This window comes from Sturnira hondurensis, unplaced genomic scaffold (assembly GCF_014824575.4).
Source record: "Sturnira hondurensis isolate 20B ecotype Veracruz unplaced genomic scaffold, ASM1482457v3 Scaffold0004136, whole genome shotgun sequence".
Taxonomy (NCBI): domain Eukaryota; kingdom Metazoa; phylum Chordata; class Mammalia; order Chiroptera; family Phyllostomidae; genus Sturnira; species Sturnira hondurensis.
The window spans coordinates 21,376,509-21,395,557 of NW_028076767.1; the positions used below are offsets into that span (position 1 = coordinate 21,376,509).

Genomic DNA, 19,049 nt, shown 5'->3' on the forward strand with positions numbered 1-19,049 from the left:
TTAGGGAGTGATGGTTCATGGTCATGGGCATGTGTGGCCGTATGCATCCCAGTGCTGTTTCCCTGCGGTGCACGTGCACACAAAGACATGTTTCCGGTACACGTCATAAACATCTGTAGTCTGTACTCTCCCTGTATTTGCTGTGACTTCAGCTTTTGTGCTTTCAAGTGCTTTGCCTCTCTGCAACATCCTGTGTCCACATGGCCCTTTTCTGCAGCAGGAGGACAGGGGCTCTCGCCCCCCGTTTGACAAACGAGGAAATATGCTCGGAGAGGGAAAGCGACTCGCCCAAGGCCCCTTGGGTAGGAGGCAGCAGAATGGAAAGAAGCAGTGGCCCTGACCTGAGTGCAGCTTCTCCCGGTGCATTTGCCTTTCGATCTTGGGAAGTTTCTCCATAGCCAGCCTCACCACTGGCAGAAAGTACAGGATGGCCAGTTGCAGCTAGCTGCTGAAATGCCATGTAGTGGGGTGGGCCCAGGAGTCTGAGAGACTTGGCACAGCCTGTATGACCTTGAGCAAACTGGTGCGCCTCTCTGGGCCTGGGTGTCCTCGTCAGTAAGAGAAGGATGATACTATCAGGGGTTTGGATAGAAAAGTCAGGTGCTTAAGAGCTGATAAGTCATCAGGACAGGCTGGCTGACTGGTGCCCAGAAAGGCTCCCGAGGTGGGTGTAGTCCCAGTCTCTCGCCCCAGTTGAGAAGACTTCGGAATTGTCTCGTTGGGATTCCATCCATCCGCCCATCACCCCTGTGTTTGTCCATTTGCCCATCCACCCAGCCATCTGACCTGAGAGCCCTGGGTTTCAGTCCTGGCGCTGCTGTTTGCCAGCTGTGCGGTCATGGTCAAGTGACTTCTCAGTGGCTTCTTGTGTAAAGTGGAGATAAAAAGAGTATCTATTATAGGTTATTATAAAGATTAAATGAGTTAATTGATGTAAAGTGCTTAGATCAGTGCCTGGCAAAAAGTGAAATAGCTTTGGTGTTGTTGTTCATCGAAACTGCGCTAAGCCCCCGGGGTAAGGGCGAATGAGACAAAGGTTTGTCTTTTTGGAGTTTATGTTCTAGAGGTGAACAAATAAGTAAATTGACCAATAAATATAAGTGTTGTTTGGGACAGTTATTGGGGAAGAAATTCAGCCTGCTTGCTAATGGGTGCACAGTTTCTGTTGGGGGTAAGGAAACATTTTGGAAATAGGTACTGGTGATTTCTGTACGGCACTGTGCATGCAATTAGGAACCTGAGTCATTACACTTAAAAATGGTTAAAATGACAAAAAAATCCCTAAACCTGCCAAACAAACAAAAAATCAGCATGTTGTAACCAAAACTACTAGGGGGAGGGGTCCACTTTAGACAGAGTGGTCCAGGGGTGCACCGATTGAGATGTGAAGGGTGAGAGCCACCAGGGCCAAGACCCAGGGGACAAGCCACTGTCCACACAGAGGTTCCATTTAAGGACAGAGCTCCAGAGCAGAGGCAAGTTTGGTGTGGGGGAGGAGCCGACAGAAAGGCAGTGTGACAGGCTCACAGTGATGGTGGCAGTAGGGTGCAGGTCCCATAGCAGAGCTGCCATCCAAGGGCCATAGGCAGGGACCTGTAGCTTTGGTGAAGAGTCTGTGTTTTCTTTTGATGGGAAGTCATTGCAGGTTTTAGAGGGCATCCGATTGGAGTTTTGAAAAGGTCCTGGTGGCTCCTCAGTGAAGAATAAACCCTAGGGAGCCCCAGGGAGTGCGTGGAGAAGGCTGGGGCGGCCATGTGGGCATGAGGTAGAGTGGCTTGTACCTGGGCAGTGGCTGTAGGAATAGAGAAAAAAAATGCAAGTTACTGGACTCGGGGATGCTGACTCATGCCAACCCAGGTTGGAGGGCCTGATGTGTAAATCTGTCCATCGATTTCGGTGAGCAGAACAACAGCAGGCCAAGTGGATATTGTCTTGGACGGGCTAGAACCCCCTCTCCCAGAAGGCCACCCAGATGGAAAGCCACAGTGTGTGAAGGCTGCCTGGTGCCCCTGGAGGGCAAGCCAGCAGGCGGTTGTGATGTTGGAGAGCATCGGATGCGGCCGGCCTGCAGGGCTGGCCCCAGATCCACCACGTGAGCGCGCTGGGCCTCGCGGGGCCCCTCTCCTCCAGACAGGGCGGCACGCACTCCGCCAGCATTCACTTCTCTGGCTGACCTCTCCCTTTGCTAATCCTACACATTCCAGTTTTCATATTTAGCATCACCAGTCAGGCCTCTGTCTCTTAAAACATCTCTTTCTCCATCCGTTCTCGGTGGGCACTTCTGAGCTCCTGGTTCTTGGACCCTTCCCTACTGCGGCTTCCTGTTAACTGCTTGTGGTTACAGACCCTCTCTCAGGGTGCTTCTGTTGGGTGCAAACTGTGCGGAGCACTCTCTTGGTGTTATTTTCCTGAATCTCCCTCACCACCCCAGGAGGGAGGGAAGTGTATCTGTGTTTTTTAGGCGAGGCTACCTAGACTCAGAGAAGTGAAGTCACTTGCTCCCGGTTGCAGAGAGGGCTAGTGGTGGAGCCAGGCTATGGGTCTGGGTCTCCTGTCTGCCTGACCTAGGTCTGTCCCCGCCCTGCCACCCTGTGAAGGACCATGAAATGACCATGAAGTCCCTGAGCCTGGCCTGGTCCACAGCAGCACATAGTGATGGGAGTCTTGCCCTTCCCAGCAGAGTCACACTTCTGACCCCTGCAAGGCGGCCCGCACCGCCCCAGCGCCTTCACCTCTCCGGACTCTAGCCTGTGCCTCCTGCCAGGGTGCTTGACACGCACCTTTATGGGCTTCCTGTTCTGAGGTATCAGGGAGTCAAGTCCTCCTATCTGTCCTCTGCACAGTGCTACCTGTCCCCCTGTCCCCCTCTCTGGGCGTTGGCTCGCATGATGACTCAGCCCGAATGCCCTCCCTGCCGTCTCCTGTCTAAATTCTCCCGGTTTACAAAGCCTGACTCCGCCTCGCCCTCCATTCCCGACTCTATAAGCCCTTCTTTAAGAACTGCAGGCCATGTTCCCTATCACCAGATATCCAGAATCTTCTAGGGCCTGAAACGTACACGAAGTCACGTTGTGCCTGCTGTTAAATGGTTTCCCAGGTGAGCATCGCCCTTCCATGCAGCCGTGAGTACCAAAGGAACCAGCACCTGCTTCTGTGGGGTCCCCCATGGTGCTCGGCCAGCCTGGCTGCCTGTTGGCTCCGTCGGTCTGTGCTGACCTGGACCTGGGCAGAACTGTGCCCACGTGACTGGCTGTAGCAGAAGCCACAGCCAGGTTCTTGGCTTGTTTTCTGTGGCCTAGTGAGAGAGCCATGCCATTATCCTTGGACTTGTAAAATAAGGAAGGATGTCATCATAGGTTTTTTAAAATATTATTTTTCTTTTGAATTAGTGAAAAATTTTCAAGTTTAAGCAGACTTTATCTCCTCCTCATCCTGTTACATCAGCCACGTGCATTGAAAAAAATTATTTTTCAACCTTTGTTTTTATTTTTTAAATGTTGTGAAACATTTATTTATTTTTATTTATTTTTTAAATTCTTACCTGAGGACATGCTTACTGCTTTTTGAGAGAGGAGAAGGGAGGGAGAGAGAGGGAAGAGAAACATCGATGTGAGAGAGAAACATCAGCCAGCTGCCTCTCACATGCACCCTGACTGGAACCAAGCCATAACACAAGCAGGTGCCCCCAACCGGGAATCGAATTCGCGACCTTTTGATTTATGTGTCAGTGCTCCACCCAACTGAGCCACACCTGTCAGGGCAAACTCTAATGTTTTAAGTCAGAGAACATGTACGAATGACCCATGGACATGGACAATGGTGTGGGGATTGACTGAGGGAGTAGTGGGGGCTGGGCAGAGGAGGGCAAAGGGGGAAAAATTCTATAACTGTAATAGAATAACAATAAAAAAATTAAAAAAACAGAAAATAAAAGAAATCTCCAAGTATAGCAGAGAGAAATTGAGAACTACTATTAAGCAGAAAGAAAACAATCATCTATACTCTTGCTGTCTAGAAACAACCAAAGTGAATACTTTGCTGAATTTTCTGGGTCAGTCTATATGAGTTGATCAAAATAGGGTCAGTCTTTACAGACGTTTGTGTATCATGCTTTTTCATTCAGATGTTTCCCATCCTCTTTTTAAACCCTTAGGAGTGGGTGAGCCGTTGTTGGTCTAACTAGCCCCTGGCTGTGGCCCTTGTTGGTGGCTGATGCCACCTTCTTGTGCCTGAGCGCATTCTCCTTTGAGGAGAGTCCACTGAGATTGGCTTGAAGCAGCTGGGATGGGGCATCAGGAGGCCTGGAGGGAGGAGAGTGGGTGGGAGGAACTAGGGACCCCTGGCTGAGGAAGTGACTCAGTCAAGTCTCTTTTGCTCTCTGGGTACCTGTAAAAGAGGAGATTGAATTACCTTTAAAAAAAAATCCTCACCCAAGGATACGTTTATTGATTTGAGAGAGAGAGAGAATAAAGAGAAACGTTGATGTGAGACAGAAGCATCAATGGGTTGCCTCCTGTACACACCTTGACTGGGGGGGGGGGTCAAGCCTGCCACCTCTCTGTGTATGGGACGATGACCCCCAGCTGAGTGAGCCACCATCGAGAACAGATTGGATTATCTTAGAAGACGTCTAGCTCTTCTCATCTGTGGTTCTGCCACAACCAGATCTTTACTGCCAGCAGGCTCTGCTAAAGACCCGGGCAGCGCAAGGCTGGGGTATTTACTTGGGATTGTTCTCCCCGGTGGCTGCAAGGAGACGCAGGCCCGGGGAGGGTTCAGAGAGTGTGGGCTGACACCAGACCGAGGCAGAGGGGAGGAGCGGATGCGCCAGGGCCTCTGGGCTGCCACATGAGGGTCATGTGGACTCTGCTTCTCACAGCAAAAACAGCGATAAGTCTGGGGAGTCTTTTTTTTTCTTAAGCAAAGTTAAGTAGGCATTTATTTTAAGGATTCTTCCCTATATGCCTTATCTAGCATGATGGCCAATGGACTCTAGCCCAGGCAAAGAAGAGATCCTGAACCAGGCGGACAAGTCTCAGTTTGGGCTGCGAGCTCCCCGGGAGCAGTGGCTTTGTGTCCTGGCACAGATGGCACTTGGCGTCACCCAAGCGACAGGGAGCCTTTATTTTACTGTGGCTTTAGGTGATCCCCATAAAGCCCAGGGTAATGATGTGAGCAGCAAGCATTTCTGGGTGGGGATGAGGCAGCGCAAACCCAGGCCCTCCCTCCCGCTTCATCTTTTACCTTAACAGCATCATCGGTCACAGCCAGCCCTCTCATTTGTGCTACGAGTTCCAGCCTGTAGAGCAGCATTTCACTCGTTATCTCCTCGGTGAGGCGTGAGGGTGCTCGTGATCTGTCTGGGCCCCAGAGCTCTTGTGTGGTCTAGGGGGGCCCTTCGGGGCCCCTGATTTCTGTCCAGTGCCCTTTGCTTTGGGTTGGGCTGGTGCCCCCCCCAGAATACAGGGAGAGGGACTGAAAAAGGAGGTGTGGGGCAGGGGTGTGTGCCCTTGGAAGTAGTTTGATGTTGAAGGGTAGATCCAACATCTGTCTGTCTGTCTACCTGTCCGGGGGCTCCCGTGGTCAGGGAGGGGCCTGCAGGTGTAGTCTTGATCTTTCTCATTTATATCCTGGCACAGGGTTGCCAGTTGGTGACACATAAGTGACAGGTGGATTCGGAGGAAGGCTCCGGGCTCGGGGGTAAGGGCTCCCTGGTTTTAGTTCCAAACTTTTCTTTGAGGATCCACTGATTGGGGTCAGAATGGGTACTTTCCTCCTCTTAAAAAAACCAACTTGTAAATTAAAAATATAAGTATATACATATTTAAAGTTATACAAGTAATCCCAAAGTGTATAAAGTACAAAAGCAAGTCCCCTCTCTTATCCTACCCCATGGAATTCTCTCATTTTCCTTTATCCACTTCTGAATAGTTGGCCTTCCTTAACAGTTTGCTGAGTGTCCTGTCCGATCTTTTACTGCCCGCGCACAAGCACAGCGATGTGGTGTTGAGGTCATTTTGTGTTTTATCTATGAAGTGGGATCGTGCCATTCTCTCCCCTTTTCTGTGTTTGCGGTTTGCTTATTCCACAGACTAGCTGGGCAATAGGTCCTCGATTCTCTGAAATCTCACTTCTTGCTCCAAGGGGAAGATGATAACAATAGCCTGTCCCAGAGATAACTTCTCTAAGCCCCCTGCTCTTTGGGTGGGTCCCAGAGAGGTCAAGTGAATGCTCCATTTGTGGGCCACCTGGAGCCTGAGCTCAGTTGTGCAACTCTTCCTTCGACAGGGCTGTGTGTGTGTTAAGAGTGCCTTCCTGTCTTGCCCTTCGGATCCATCCTGACAACCTCCCTGTGGAGTCAGCAGGGCAGGAGTTACTGAGGCTTGGGGCATGAAGAACCTTGCCCAGACCAGTGCCAAGAGGGCCTGCAGCCCAGAGCTCTTTGGTCGAGTTCGGTCTACCCAGCCTTTGCTGAGGGGTTACTGTGTGCCAGCAGCCTAGTGGGGCTCTCTGGGCCTGCTGATCATTGGACGGACAGCCTGGCCAAGGCCCTGCCTGTGGGAGGTCACTTACTGACTGTCCCCTGTGTTCTGGGCAGAGCGGGACTCCCTAGAGAGACTCACATTGTCCCTAGAAAGGGCCCCCATTCCAGACCTGGGACTAGAAATTGGAGCTATATGGACACAAGGTTAGGAGAGAGGAGTCTATGACCTCAGTTGTGATCACTAACCCCTCACTTCACTCTCTGCATCCCTCCTTCCCTCCCTCCCTCCCTCCTTCCCTCCCTCCCTCCCTCCTTCCCTCCCTCCCTCCTCACTGTGGCTCTTTGTCCATTTGTCTCCATCTGTCTCTCTCTGCATGTGGTTCCTGCCCCTCTCGCTCTGTTCTGTCACACCATCGCTGCCCCTTTCTCCATCCCATGTTCTTCTTCATGCCAACGCAGGCGTGCTGGTCACCATGACAACAGAGACAGGCCCTGATTCTGAGGTGAAGAAGGCTCAGGAAGAGGCCCCGCAGCAGCCCGAGGCTGCCGCCGCTGCTGTGACCACCCCAGTGACCCCCGCAGGCCACGGCCACCCGGAGGCCAACTCCAATGAAAAGCATCTGCCCCAGCAGGACACTCGGCCGGCTGAACAGGTGTGTGCCCCGGAGGTGGGCATCCCTCTTCCCGCCCAGCACCTTCTCTGGGACAAGCCCTTAAGAGGAGGAAATGAGGGTTTGTTACTGACCCACTACATGCCGAGCGTAGTGCCAGAGGCATTGTTTTTGTTTTTATGTTTCATTCCCCCAAACCTAAGAGAGTAGCTATTAATCTCCCCATTTTACACTTGGGGCAACTGAGGCTCAGCAGGATGAAGGGCGTTACCCCAAGTCACATCGCTATAAAGTGACAGAGGCAGACGTCGAATCTAGATCTCATTTCGAAAACCCATGTTCTTTCCACCTTGATTTCCCTGCCTGTCTGTTCTAGCTGGGCAAGCCCCATGTCGCCCCAGAGCACAATTTATCACCCTGAAGCTGCAGGGGACTTCAAGAGTCACCTGGCCATTGAATCCACACCTTCCTTAATTCATGACAGGCCCAGGTAGGGCAGGGACTTGGCCAAGGTCATTGAGGGTGTTGGTGGTACAGCTAGGGCTAGGGGACAGGGCTTAGCCCCCCTCCCCCTCCATTAAATCACTCCACAAGTCCCCAGTGGGCCCCCACTGGGCCTCACGCTAGCCCCAGTGACAGGCCGAGGAGGAGGAGACCAGACGGCTGCCCTGATAACTCGTGCACCGTCCTTGGGGGACAGGACAGCTCTGGCCACCGGGTTTGGTTTTGTGGGGTGCTCTCGCCCACAGAGGCTGCCCCCAGCAGCAGGAGCCTGTGGGAAAGCTGCGGACCCCGCACGTGAGCCACCCTGAGCTCACGGAAGCTCTGGCTCTCCCCCTACACGTACCCACCACTGACCCTGGTCACCCCGGGGGCCTTGGCCGGCAGTGGCTCTCACCCTGGGGCTCTTCTTATCCCCAGCTGCCTCCTCATTGCATCTCGTTGGGATGAAAAGTTCTGGTTTCAAGCCCACTAACCAAGCTTTCCCCCTGCTTGGACCTGCAGAGCCTAGATATGGAGGAGAAGGACAACGGGGAGGCCGACGGCCTGTCAGAGAGGACCACGCCCAGCAAGGCCCAGAAGTCGCCCCAGAAGGTTGCCAAGAAATACAAGAGTGCCCTCTGCCGAGTCACTCTGCTCGACGCCTCTGAGTATGAGTGTGAGGTGGAGGTAGGGAGCACCCAGAGCCCCACGCCCCATCCCCGCCAGCTGGCCTCAGAGCCAGGGCAGGCTTCTGTGTGTACACAGCCCGGGCCGAGCCAGAGGGCGTCCATTCTCCACGGAGCCTTGGACAGACCACAGCGCCCTGGGGAGATGACCTCGCCAGCCCTCCTTTGTACAGATGGTGGCACCAAGGCTGGGGAGGGCTGTTTTGATTGCCGATAGAATTAGACGGGGCACCAGACTGGCACCAGGCAAAGGTTTCTCAGAGTGGCTGTACCTTGGCAAGGAGCCACTGTCTAGGGGCTGATCTGCAGCCCAGAAGGCCTAGGCACTGGGCCCCTCGGTGTGACCCAGCAGGTGCTGAGGTTTCAGCAAGAATCATTTTCATGTATTTATCGGGCAGGGAGAGGGTCCTCCCTCATGAACCACCCTGTCTAAGGCACCACCTCTAGTCTCCAGGATAAACTGGCCATTTGAGGGTTCCATGCTAAGGCTGTTGTCCCCTAGGCGTGGGGGGTGGCCATGTAGAAACGCTGTGGCATGGTCCTGTCCCACCCTGGGTGGCAGGGCAGATGCCTCCTCCCTGGGGTCAGCCCTCCTGGGCCCACATTTAGCATCTCTCTTTTCCTATATAGGCTCAGACTCTTGCCCGAATTCTGAACTCTCACTTGGCCCCTCGGGTTCTTCCCTAGTCCAGGCACCGTTCCTGGCTCTCTGCCTATGTATGGAAGAGTCCAGAGGTGGCCTCACTGCCAAGGGGCCACCTCCCCTTCTTCCCCATGTCCTCAAGGGAATTTGGCTGGCTCCTGAGCCCTGGGAAGCTGGATCCCTCTTATTTTCAGGGTTCGGTTTTTTATTATATTTTTAAATATATCTTGAAGCGTTTCAGAATAGACACCATGCCTATTTCTGGGCACCATAAAGCAATATCTTCCCTCTCGTCTCTCTTGCCCCCGCTGGCCCGGGAGGCTGCCTCAGGCTTCCCTGGGAGGGCGCAGGGCATTTGCCCGAGGCCTGTCTGCCTGACCTAGGTCTGTCCCCGCCCTGCCACCCTGTGAAGGACCATGAAATGACCCCTTTCTCTGCGGGACCCCTCCAGTCTCAGGAAGCTCTTTGCTTCCCAAAGCTGCTGGCCATAGTCAGGCCTGGTCTCGGTCCCCAGGACCTAGCCAGACCCTGCAGGGATCTCACCCTCTCTCTGGAAGCCCCTGCCTCTTTGAGTAGTGACTGCTTGTCACTCCCCCTGCCCTGCAATCCCTTTATCGGTGCTCACCCTCATCCCTGTGGGTTTGGGGTCCCCAGCCAGGTTCTGGGATTGGCCTTGTGCATGACTCCTCAGGCCCAGATGGTGTTCGGAGAGGCACTGAGCCCAGGCGTATGGGGGCGGGGCAGAAAGGGGGCTCTACGAGGGTGAGGTTGCTTCAAGCTGAGGCTGATTCAGGCCCCATGAGCCCCTATAAAACCTCACTCGCTGCCCAGGGGAGGGGTGGCATTCCAGGCAAGGCCACCCTGGGTTTCACTCACACTCAGTGTAAGGGGAAGGGCAAGGGAGGGAGAGCCACCCTGCAAGCCTGCATCCCAGGGCCCGCCCCTGCCCCTCTGTCCACATCCTTCATGTACTGCAGGCGGCTCTTCTCTGCTCATACCCAGAGCTTAGACTTCCACCCTCTGCTCTTTGCATCCAAGTTAGTCTCCTTCTCTTAATTGCTGTAAAGGAAGGAGAAACCGGCCTTGGGAGGCTCTGTTCCCAGCCCCAAGCAAGCCCAAGGTCTAGGAGGACCCCAGCAAGGCTTGGAAGAAGGCAGCTGACGACCCAGGCGTTAGGGTCAGAGCCAGGTGGATGGGGAGATGCCAGGTGCTGACATCTCTCCAGACACTGGGAGGCTCTCGGGGGTCTCCCCCTGCGCCTCACCGAGGTGTGTGTTCTGGCCTCACAGAGCTTTGCTCTCTTCTTCAGAAACATGGCCGGGGCCAGGTGCTATTTGAACTGGTCTGTGAGCACCTCAACCTGCTGGAGAAGGACTACTTTGGCCTGACCTTCTGTGACGCTGACAGCCAGAAGGTGCCTGGGTGGGGGAGCAGGGCTGGCAGGGGAGGTCTGCGGTGGGGGACACTTCTGCCCTCAGGGGCCCGGAGTCCTGGTGGCATCCCGTGGCTTCCATTGGTTCTCAGGTTGTCACTAGTCACCTTCTGTTTTTACACGTCCCTGAGGTTCAGCCAGTCCTACATTGTCCTCAGTTCCCTGTGTCCACTCCACCTCCTAGTCTTTTCTGGGTGACAGGGTGACTCTCCAAATGAGTCTCTGGAGAGCCAGCCATTGCTTCTCAGAGGGAACCAAGGCAGCTCCCCCCAACCCTTGGGAGGCTGTGTTCTGTGCTTCCCCTGGTTTCCTCCTTCCCCTGGTTTCCCGCCAGTCCACTGAAGCTGTATTACCTGTTCACCGTACTGCCTCAGGGCAACGCCAGCCTTAGGGCCTTGAGTCCCAAACCCTGTGATGGATCCAAGCATCGTTCCCTCACTTCCTAGTCCCAGGGAATTGAGCCTACAGAGCTCAGCCAGGGAAGGGTGTCCCCTGCCAGGGCTGTCAGGGGCCACCACGGGATATTCCACCCCCCTCCACCTACCTGGGTCCTCTTCTCTAACTTCCCTCTAAAGAACTCTGTCTTCTCTTGCAGAACTGGCTGGACCCGTCCAAGGAAATCAAGAAGCAGATCCGGAGTGAGTGGCCCGCAGTGGCTGGGAGCTGGGAGCCTAGAGGGAGGGCAGGCAGGGGCTCTGGGCCACGAGGCCGCGGTTGTGCCGCTCTGACCTGCTTCAGGAAGCGCATTCGGAGCCTTGAGTCTGTTTACTCCCCGTGGAAGGCCTTGGGGAAGGCAAGGCATTGGTGTATAGAGTTTATAGATGAGGAAACTAAGGCCTGGACAAGAGACCTGATTCCCCAGAGCAGCAATTTTCACCCTTTCATCTCAGGGTATACATAAACTACTAAGATTCTGCACATCAAAAAAAAAAAAAGGGTTTGCCAACCTGACAAAAAAATTGGCATAATATTGATTCATTCACACCAGGCGGTTATTGTTGCGTTGGCTGTTGTCATTTTATTTGACAGTCTCGGGGAAAAGAGGTCAGTACTCATGACTAAACAGTCAGGCATCGCGTGTTTTACAAATTCTTGTGGCACCGGTTGAAAGTCGCTGATCCGGAGCCACATGGCAGGTTAGCACAGGGATCAGCGACACCTCCAGGACGTCAGCACTGGAAGGGACCTGTGGGGTCCTCATCTAGGACAAGGGGGCAAACTGATGGCCTGAAAACTGTCCAGGGCCAGTGAGGGCTTTGGGAATCAGCTCGGAATCTCTGCCTCCACACACCCTGGGCCACTGTCAACTGACAGGGTTTAATGTGTCAGGAGAGAGCCAGGCCCATCCCTGGTCTCGGCTATCTCCTGTGTTGGGCGGGATGGCTGCAGGCCAGAGAGAGGCAGTTATATACCCAAGGTCACAGAGCAAGTGATCGGGTGAGTCGGGCCTTGAGCCCTGGCTTTCTGACACCATCCTGCACTCGTTTTCAACAGATGAGCAGGCCGACAACCTGTGCTCTACGTTGGGAGGGGTCGGGCAGCCTTCAAATGGAGCAAGGGGGAGGTAGGTGGCCTAGGCCAGGGCTATGCAGTAGGTGGAGACCTGGAGCCTAAACAGCCCTCCCCCTTGCTTGGACTCTCTCTCTGGTCCCTGAGCTAGAAGGCTCTAGCGGAGCCTGTTGCCATGACAGCAGGCATCTGGGCCCAGGGATGCCAGCTGACTCTGTGGGAGGGGGCTTGAGGAATTCTTCCCTTTGGCTCCTGTCAGTAGGAGACAAAGAGGGAGGCACACAGACAGAGCAAGCTCTTCTGGAGCCATCCGGGTCTTAGGTGTGAGCTTCAGGCTGTCCCTAGGAGCCCCAGCCTGGCTGGGAGGCTGGCCCTCCTGCCTGGAAGGATCAGAACACATACAGTGTTCAGTGTTGGGGAAGGACTTGAAGCTTAGGAAAGAGAAGCAGCTGGCAGTGGTGGAGTCTCAGCTCCCTCCCCGGGGCAGGGAGTCCGAGCCCTCCTGTCACCGAGGAGCAGTGCTGCCGCCTTGTGTAGAGCCACGGTCTCTGTCCCTACCCATGTGACTCCCACCCATTCATTCCGGTTCTGCGCTCTAGAGCCCCCATGGGGCGATTTTGGGCTCCCTTTCTTTCTCTGAGACAGCTCCCCCTGCCTTCGGAAGGTGGCACAAGTCCTCGTGTCTTGGGCTTCAGAGTTGGGTCTATGTCCTCCCAAATCTCTGTGGCCGTCCTCGAGGACACTTGGGGACAATGCCTCCACCCCTCTGGGCTCCTGCTTCTCCTTGGCAAGTTGATTAGTGATTCCTGCCTCACTCGGTGGGGATGACAGTTAAATGACACGTGTGTGAACAGTACCTGGCAGATAGTAGGGGCTTTTCTGAGGCAGTGGCGTGGTGGTTAAAAGGAGGGAGAATGAGGCTAAACTGCCTAGATTTGGTTTCTGACTCCATCACTTCTTACATGAATGGTTTTGTGTCTCATCTTCCTCTTCTGTAGAGTGGAAATAACGACAGTGCCTACCTTCAGTGTTGTTGTGAGGATTAAGCGAGGCATTAGGTACATAACACCTGAGATGGCGCCTGCACCAGTAGCATCCGATGTGTTTAGTTATTATTATTATTACTGTTATCATTTCTGAGACAAGGATTGTTTCCGCTGAGGCTTCCTTTTCCAGGGACTCAGCTGTGGTCCGGAGCCCGGGTTCTGGGGTCGGATGACACAAGGTTAGACCCTTGTCTAGCTGAGTGACCCTAGGAGAGTGACTTCATCTCTCAAAATGTTCATGTATAGAAACAAAAGGATCAGAATGAAGATTAAATTCCCATGCATGCCCATAGTGTTGTTAACAAAATAAGTGACCAGTGCTTAGTGAGGGTTGGGGACATGACAGCTGTATGGCAAAGATGGTGATGACCACGGGGACAAGGATTATAGTGACAGCTTGGCCTCCAGCCCTTCGTGACTCCTCTCCTGTCCTGGAAGGGCCTCACTTTCTTACTGTCAGGGGTCTTTCTAGAGCGTGGCGCCCGGAATGTCCCAGAGGTGGTCTGACCGTTGTTCGGGACTGTGGCCTTTCACCAACACCCCCTCTGCGTCTCTCCCCCGTCTCCCTCCTGCCGCCACCACCCTCTCCCATCCCAAGTGGTCATCCCTCCTCCCAGCTCACAGAGCTAGTTTCCGGCGCAGACTCAGCCTTTATTTCTCCCTGCCTCCTATAGATGTGCCATTAATTTTTCATATCTAAAGGTGGAGGTTAACATTTATCCCCGCGGAATGTTCTTTGTTACTTTTAGCCCATCACATTTGCCTTTTAGGTCTTGTTTATAATCCAATTCTGTCATTTGAGATAGAGTTAAGGCGAGATAGAGCGGAGTTTTCCAAAGTGTGTTTCAGGGAACATTAATCTGCCTTATGAAAAATGGATACAGCGGGTCAAATGAGTTTTGGGAACTTGAAAGCTTGCCTCCTTTAGAGAGGTACAGTTTGTGATGGCAGAGTGAGGGCTCTGAGAAGTCTAAACTTAGAAAGCCTGTTCCATGTGGTACTTCCCAGACTTCTTCCCATTAGCATCCCACGGCGTTGACTTTGCAGAAGAGGAAGGGGCACGAGCTCTGGAGCCAGGCGGCCTCGGTCTGAACCCCGGCATCCGCACTTCCTAGCTGGGTGACTTTGGGCTGGCCTCATTTGCAAAGTGAGGATATTCATAGGCTTTACTCACAGAGATTTAGTAAAGTGATGTGTGTAAAATAATGGTGTGCCTGGTGTGCACCATTGGTGTCCTGTCTTTCTACCTTTCTTCCTGCTGCTAGTTCACAAGTCTCTTAACCAGGGCCTCAGTCTTCTCATCTGCCAAGTGGGAATGGCCCAGACTCCGAGATTAGAGATGTGAGAAGACTTTGAAAATTGCTGATAGGATGGTTCGCCTGGGCCACCCACTGGGGTCACGGGGCCTCTCTGATCTCTGCCGCATCTTCTTCTCACAGGCAGCCCCTGGAATTTTGCCTTCACAGTCAAGTTCTACCCCCCTGACCCTGCCCAGCTGACAGAAGATATCACAAGGTGAGAGCGGTGGAGGGAGGGGCAGGTGTGCTGGCCGTGGGAAATGGGGTGGTGTGTGATGGCAGCTGTAAACTCAGATGCCCCCCAAAGCCGGGCAGACCCTGTCCACAAAGGAAGCTGACTCAATCCTAGAGAAACTGATGCAAACACAATAGTCAATGGCAGGTGGCCCTTTGCTTCAGAGGGGGAGGTGTCACAGGGAGCAGTGGGGACCAATATGAACCCAAGGGGACAGAGGCCATCTAAGACAGTTGCTGTTCAGCTTGGGCAAGCATGGCCTTGTGGGAATTGGGCCCAATTTGAGAGTAAAAACCACAATTTTTAAACATTGTAAACTAGTTCAATTTTTTTCAAAAATGCTGTGTGGGCATCTCTGGGTAGGACCAGCCAAACACATCTGAAGACCTGGGGCGCTGGGTGGACCACTGGTTTTTGGCTTTGGGATCAGGAGGGAGTAGAGTGCAGGTGCCGCTGCATGTGGGGGTTCGGTCTTGGGTGCTGTTCTGTGTGCACCCCTGGCATGTGGGGGTCCAATGAAGCGTGCGAGCCACCCCCAATGCAGGCCAACCTGGCTGCTGGGTGCACACGGGTTGCACGTGCAGTTTCATTGTGCCTCGGGGCCAGTAGATAATGTGGCTTGAAGATTGAAAGGGGGTATAAAGCATCCTTCCGGGTGAGAGCTTTTGTGGGGCTCATCCCACCTCTGGAAACTAGAGCAGTGAGAGACCCTCCTCTTTATCATAGCTCATTCCAAAGAGATAGCCTCACTTCACGATGTCCCGGGCCGTGTCCTCCTTGTGCTGGGCCCTGCCCGCACACCAACAGTAATGTGTGGACTTGGCCTTACTCCTACAGCAGGGGAGGGCTATTGAGCTATCTCATCCCTACCATTGAGTCCCTCCTTCATAATGTTGGCTGCCTTTTTGCAAGGCAATGGGCCAAGGTCAAGATGCTGACTTTGGCCTTGGGAGATAAGACATTTGTCCCTGCAGTAGATCTGGCTGGAGGCCTTGACCTCATTAGCCCTGAAGTCCAGCTTGCGGCTGAGATTCTGCATCCATTCCTAGGAGGACTGAGAGCTTCAGACCAGCTCAGCCCCCAACCCCTGTGGCCTTGCCCTCTGGTGCTTCTCTTTGTGCCAGTCCCCAGGCTTCCAGGGACCCCAGGAGGGAAGTTCGCCTTGTCCAGCATGGATGATCCCAGGGGATGGGGTGATTTAGTAGAAAATATCCAGGCCCAGAATAAACTGGTCAAAATGACAACTTGATTGAAATGAAATATCGATCAGAGTGCTTGGTGATAATTCCTGAAATCTTAGACTTGAACAAAATGCTCATCTGTCCACACTCGGTTCCTGTGATGTTGGAGCGGCCGCTGATTCTGAGCCCGCGCCTTGGCCCTGAGCGCACACTGAGGGTGTTCGTGCCTCCTGCCAGAGTTTCAGATCAGACTGCAAAAGAACATCACAAGCAGGAAAAATTATATTAAAAGCCACTTAAAAGGAAAAGAAACAGGCAATTGAAAACATGGTGAAACACAGCAAAATGGGCAAGTAGGCACTGCTGGCAGGGAATGGCCGAAACATTTGTTTTAATACACAATAACCAAAAAAGCAATAAAAAATGGTTTTAAATGGTCCTAAAAATTGTAAAATCATCCAAGTGTGCATAAAAGTTATAAAAAGTCATGGCCTAGTGGTTGGAAATGTTTCTTTTAAACCAATTTATTTTTAGACAATTCACTTAGTGCCAGAGGCAAAATAAAAAGTGTTGAGAAAACACTGGCGAGCAGGTCCATCCAGGCAGTGGGCGCGCTGTGCGGAAGATAAAATGAGTGAGGGCACGTCTCCTGTGCTGACCTGGGAAAGGCTCTGCCGAACAGGGTTGGATCTGCAAAAGCAGGCTGGAGAGCCAGATGCAGCCTTTGATACCATGTGCACACTAAAAACACGCACGAACCAAAACCACGCACAGGCCTGTGCAGCCGTGGAGGAAGAAGGTGTAGGACAGCACAGATGGACAGGTGGCGGGGGGACCTCCAGTGGAGGGGATTCTGAAGAAGCACATCAAGAGGAAGTTCAGAGGCATCTCTAAAGTTTACATTTTTCCACAATCAGAATACATTCATTGTATAAACAAAAGTACATGACATTTTACGAAAGCGGTCAAAGTAGTCCTATTTAGCTTGAAAATGAGCTATAAATTGAATATGCTCCCACACTAGGAAAAATCCTTCAAACTTAGATGTGAACAAAAATGCTTCGAGTCATATGAAACGGTGCAAAACACACCCAAATTGTCCATGCACGAAGTGGTGGTATCTTCCTGCTCTCCTGAGCTGAGGGGCGGTCAGCTTGGTTCTAAAGGGGGGCAGCCGTGCTGAAGTGGGGGCATCTCGGGAGGGAGGGGCCCCGTGCCCATGCCCACTCTCCCCTATCTCCAGATACTACCTGTGCCTGCAGCTGCGGGCAGACATCATCACAGGCCGGCTGCCCTGCTCCTTTGTCACGCATGCCCTGCTGGGCTCCTACGCCGTGCAGGCCGAGCTGGGCGACTATGACGCTGAGGAGCATGTGGGCAACTATGTCAGCGAGCTCCGCTTCGCCCCGAACCAGACCCGAGAGCTGGAGGAGAGGATCATGGAGCTGCACAAGACATACAGGTGAGAGGGCCTCCACCTGGGGCCTCCCTAGAACCGTCCCTGCCAGGCCCCCAGAGGCAGTGCCGGAAGTACCCCACTTGGCTCTGCCGCTCGTTCGAGGTGCAGATGAGAAAGCAAATCATCTCATCAGATTGGAATTTTAGTAACAGGAATGTTAGTAACCAGCTGTGTGACCTTAAATGACCTCTCGGGAACTCAGGTCCTAAGCTCCTTTGCAAGTGTGATAATTCTGCATCCTTGGCTTCTTAGAATCAGTCTCTTTACCTGCCACCTGGAGACAATAACTGTTGTGTGGCCCGATGTCTGGATCATGGCGTAAAGTTCTCGCACTGTAAAGTCGACTGCCTGGGCCTTCTGGAGTGGCCGCTTTCTAACGAGGGGGTCTCAGCCTTGTCATTTTACTTCCCTCTGCTTTAGTTTCCTCACCTGTTTGGTATGGACGCTATTAAAACTTGCCATGGAGGGTTGTTGGGAGAATTAAATCACCACATGCAATAGTTGATTGTGCAGAGGAAAAGCACTTTGTTGCAGAAGCTTGATGATTAGCTGGCTAGTTACCCTGTCAACCTCATTTTTAAAAGATTTATATTTATTTTTAGAGAGGGGGAAGGGAAGGAGAAAGAGAGGAAGAGAAACATCAGTGTGGTGGCCTGGCCCGAAACCAGGCATGTGCCCTAGACTAGGAATTGAACCTGCGACCCTTTGGTTTTCAGTCCGGTGCTCAATCCACTGAGCCACATTAGCCAGGGCAAATCAGCCTCATTTTTTACCTGTATTTGTACAGACTTCGCTTGTCAGTGTTTCTCAGCTGGTGGTATTTGGAGGAGGAGAATTCATTCTGGAGGATGTGTGGCATCCCTGGGTCTCAGCCATTAGATGCTCTATCACTCCCTCAGTCACTATAGTGACCCAAATGCTCCTCCCCATTTCCAAATGCCCACTATGAGGGTGGTACCAGACCCCTGGCAGGGAACCCCTGAAACTGAATGGTCTCTAAGGTCCTCTCAGGCTGGAAGTGCTTTGGGCTCCAAGGCCAGGGTTGTTAGGGAAATCCAACGTGGTAAACAAGGGGTTCGATTCCCAGTCAGGGCACATGCCTGGGTTGCAGGCCAGTTCCTTGCAGGCTAACTACCAGCAGGGGATGCACAAAAGACAGCCATACATTGGTGTTTCTCTCCCTCTCTCCTTCCCCTCTAAAGATATATAAATAAATAAAATCTTTTTTTAAAAAAACGTGGTAAACAATGGGAAAGTGCATTATGAGCTGCAAAGTGTGGTGTATGGTGATGTTATCTCATTGCTAATAAGGATAGAGGGAACAAGGAGTGTTGTGTCCTGGGGGCTGTGCCAGGAGCCAGTGCCCAGGGGCAGATGTGGGGAAGAAAGCCTGCTGGGGTGTGACCGGGAATTCGGGGTCTGGGTGTCAGACATGTGTCTCTGAGACTTGCACACCAACTCCAATTGGTCAGCAAGGGCCATTGTTGTATTGTGCTGAGTGGGATGCTGAAACCATACAGCTGGTTAGCAACGTCTGCCTGGTTTAGGACTAGGAAGCGCTGGCCCGCCTGCCATCCCTTTGTCATTCCTGTCGTAGGTAGTTCGATGTGTGAGAGATTTGCGAGAGTCAGAATACAGGCATACCTTGTTGTATTGCACTTCACAGATACAGTGCTTTCAATACATTGGAGGTGAGACCCTCCCTCAGGGATTAGGAGTTGCTGAAGGCTGAGATAACAGCACTGTTCTTAGCAATACAGTACTTTTAAATTAAGCATATCCATTTCACATACATAATGCTGTTGTGTACTTAATAGACTATAGTGTAAAATAAACATCACTCTTACATGCACTGGGAAACTAAAAAGTTTGCATGACTCACTTTATTGTAACATTCTGGTGGCCTGGAAGTGAACCTGCGATATCTCAGAGGTGTGTCTGTGATTCCGAGAAAACAGCTCAGGTCGCTCTGGGCCGGAGAA

The 19,049-nt window shown here is 52.7% G+C and overlaps 1 protein-coding gene across 10 annotated transcripts in view; it reads left to right on the forward strand.

Annotated features, from left to right (window-relative positions):
• Positions 1–19,049, forward strand: part of EPB41L1 (erythrocyte membrane protein band 4.1 like 1) — a 97,384-nt gene that overhangs the window by 39,005 nt on the left and 39,330 nt on the right. For all 10 annotated transcript variants that reach the window (XM_037043979.1, XM_037043976.1, XM_037043977.1 and 7 more), the window contains 6 exons: positions 6,944–7,137; positions 8,101–8,265; positions 10,217–10,321; positions 10,935–10,977; positions 14,334–14,409; positions 16,852–17,070. In XM_037043979.1, the coding sequence (XP_036899874.1) occupies positions 6,958–7,137; positions 8,101–8,265; positions 10,217–10,321; positions 10,935–10,977; positions 14,334–14,409; positions 16,852–17,070 (788 nt within the window). In that variant the 5' untranslated portion in view covers positions 6,944–6,957. The remainder of the gene's footprint in view (positions 1–6,943; positions 7,138–8,100; positions 8,266–10,216; positions 10,322–10,934; positions 10,978–14,333; positions 14,410–16,851; positions 17,071–19,049) is intronic.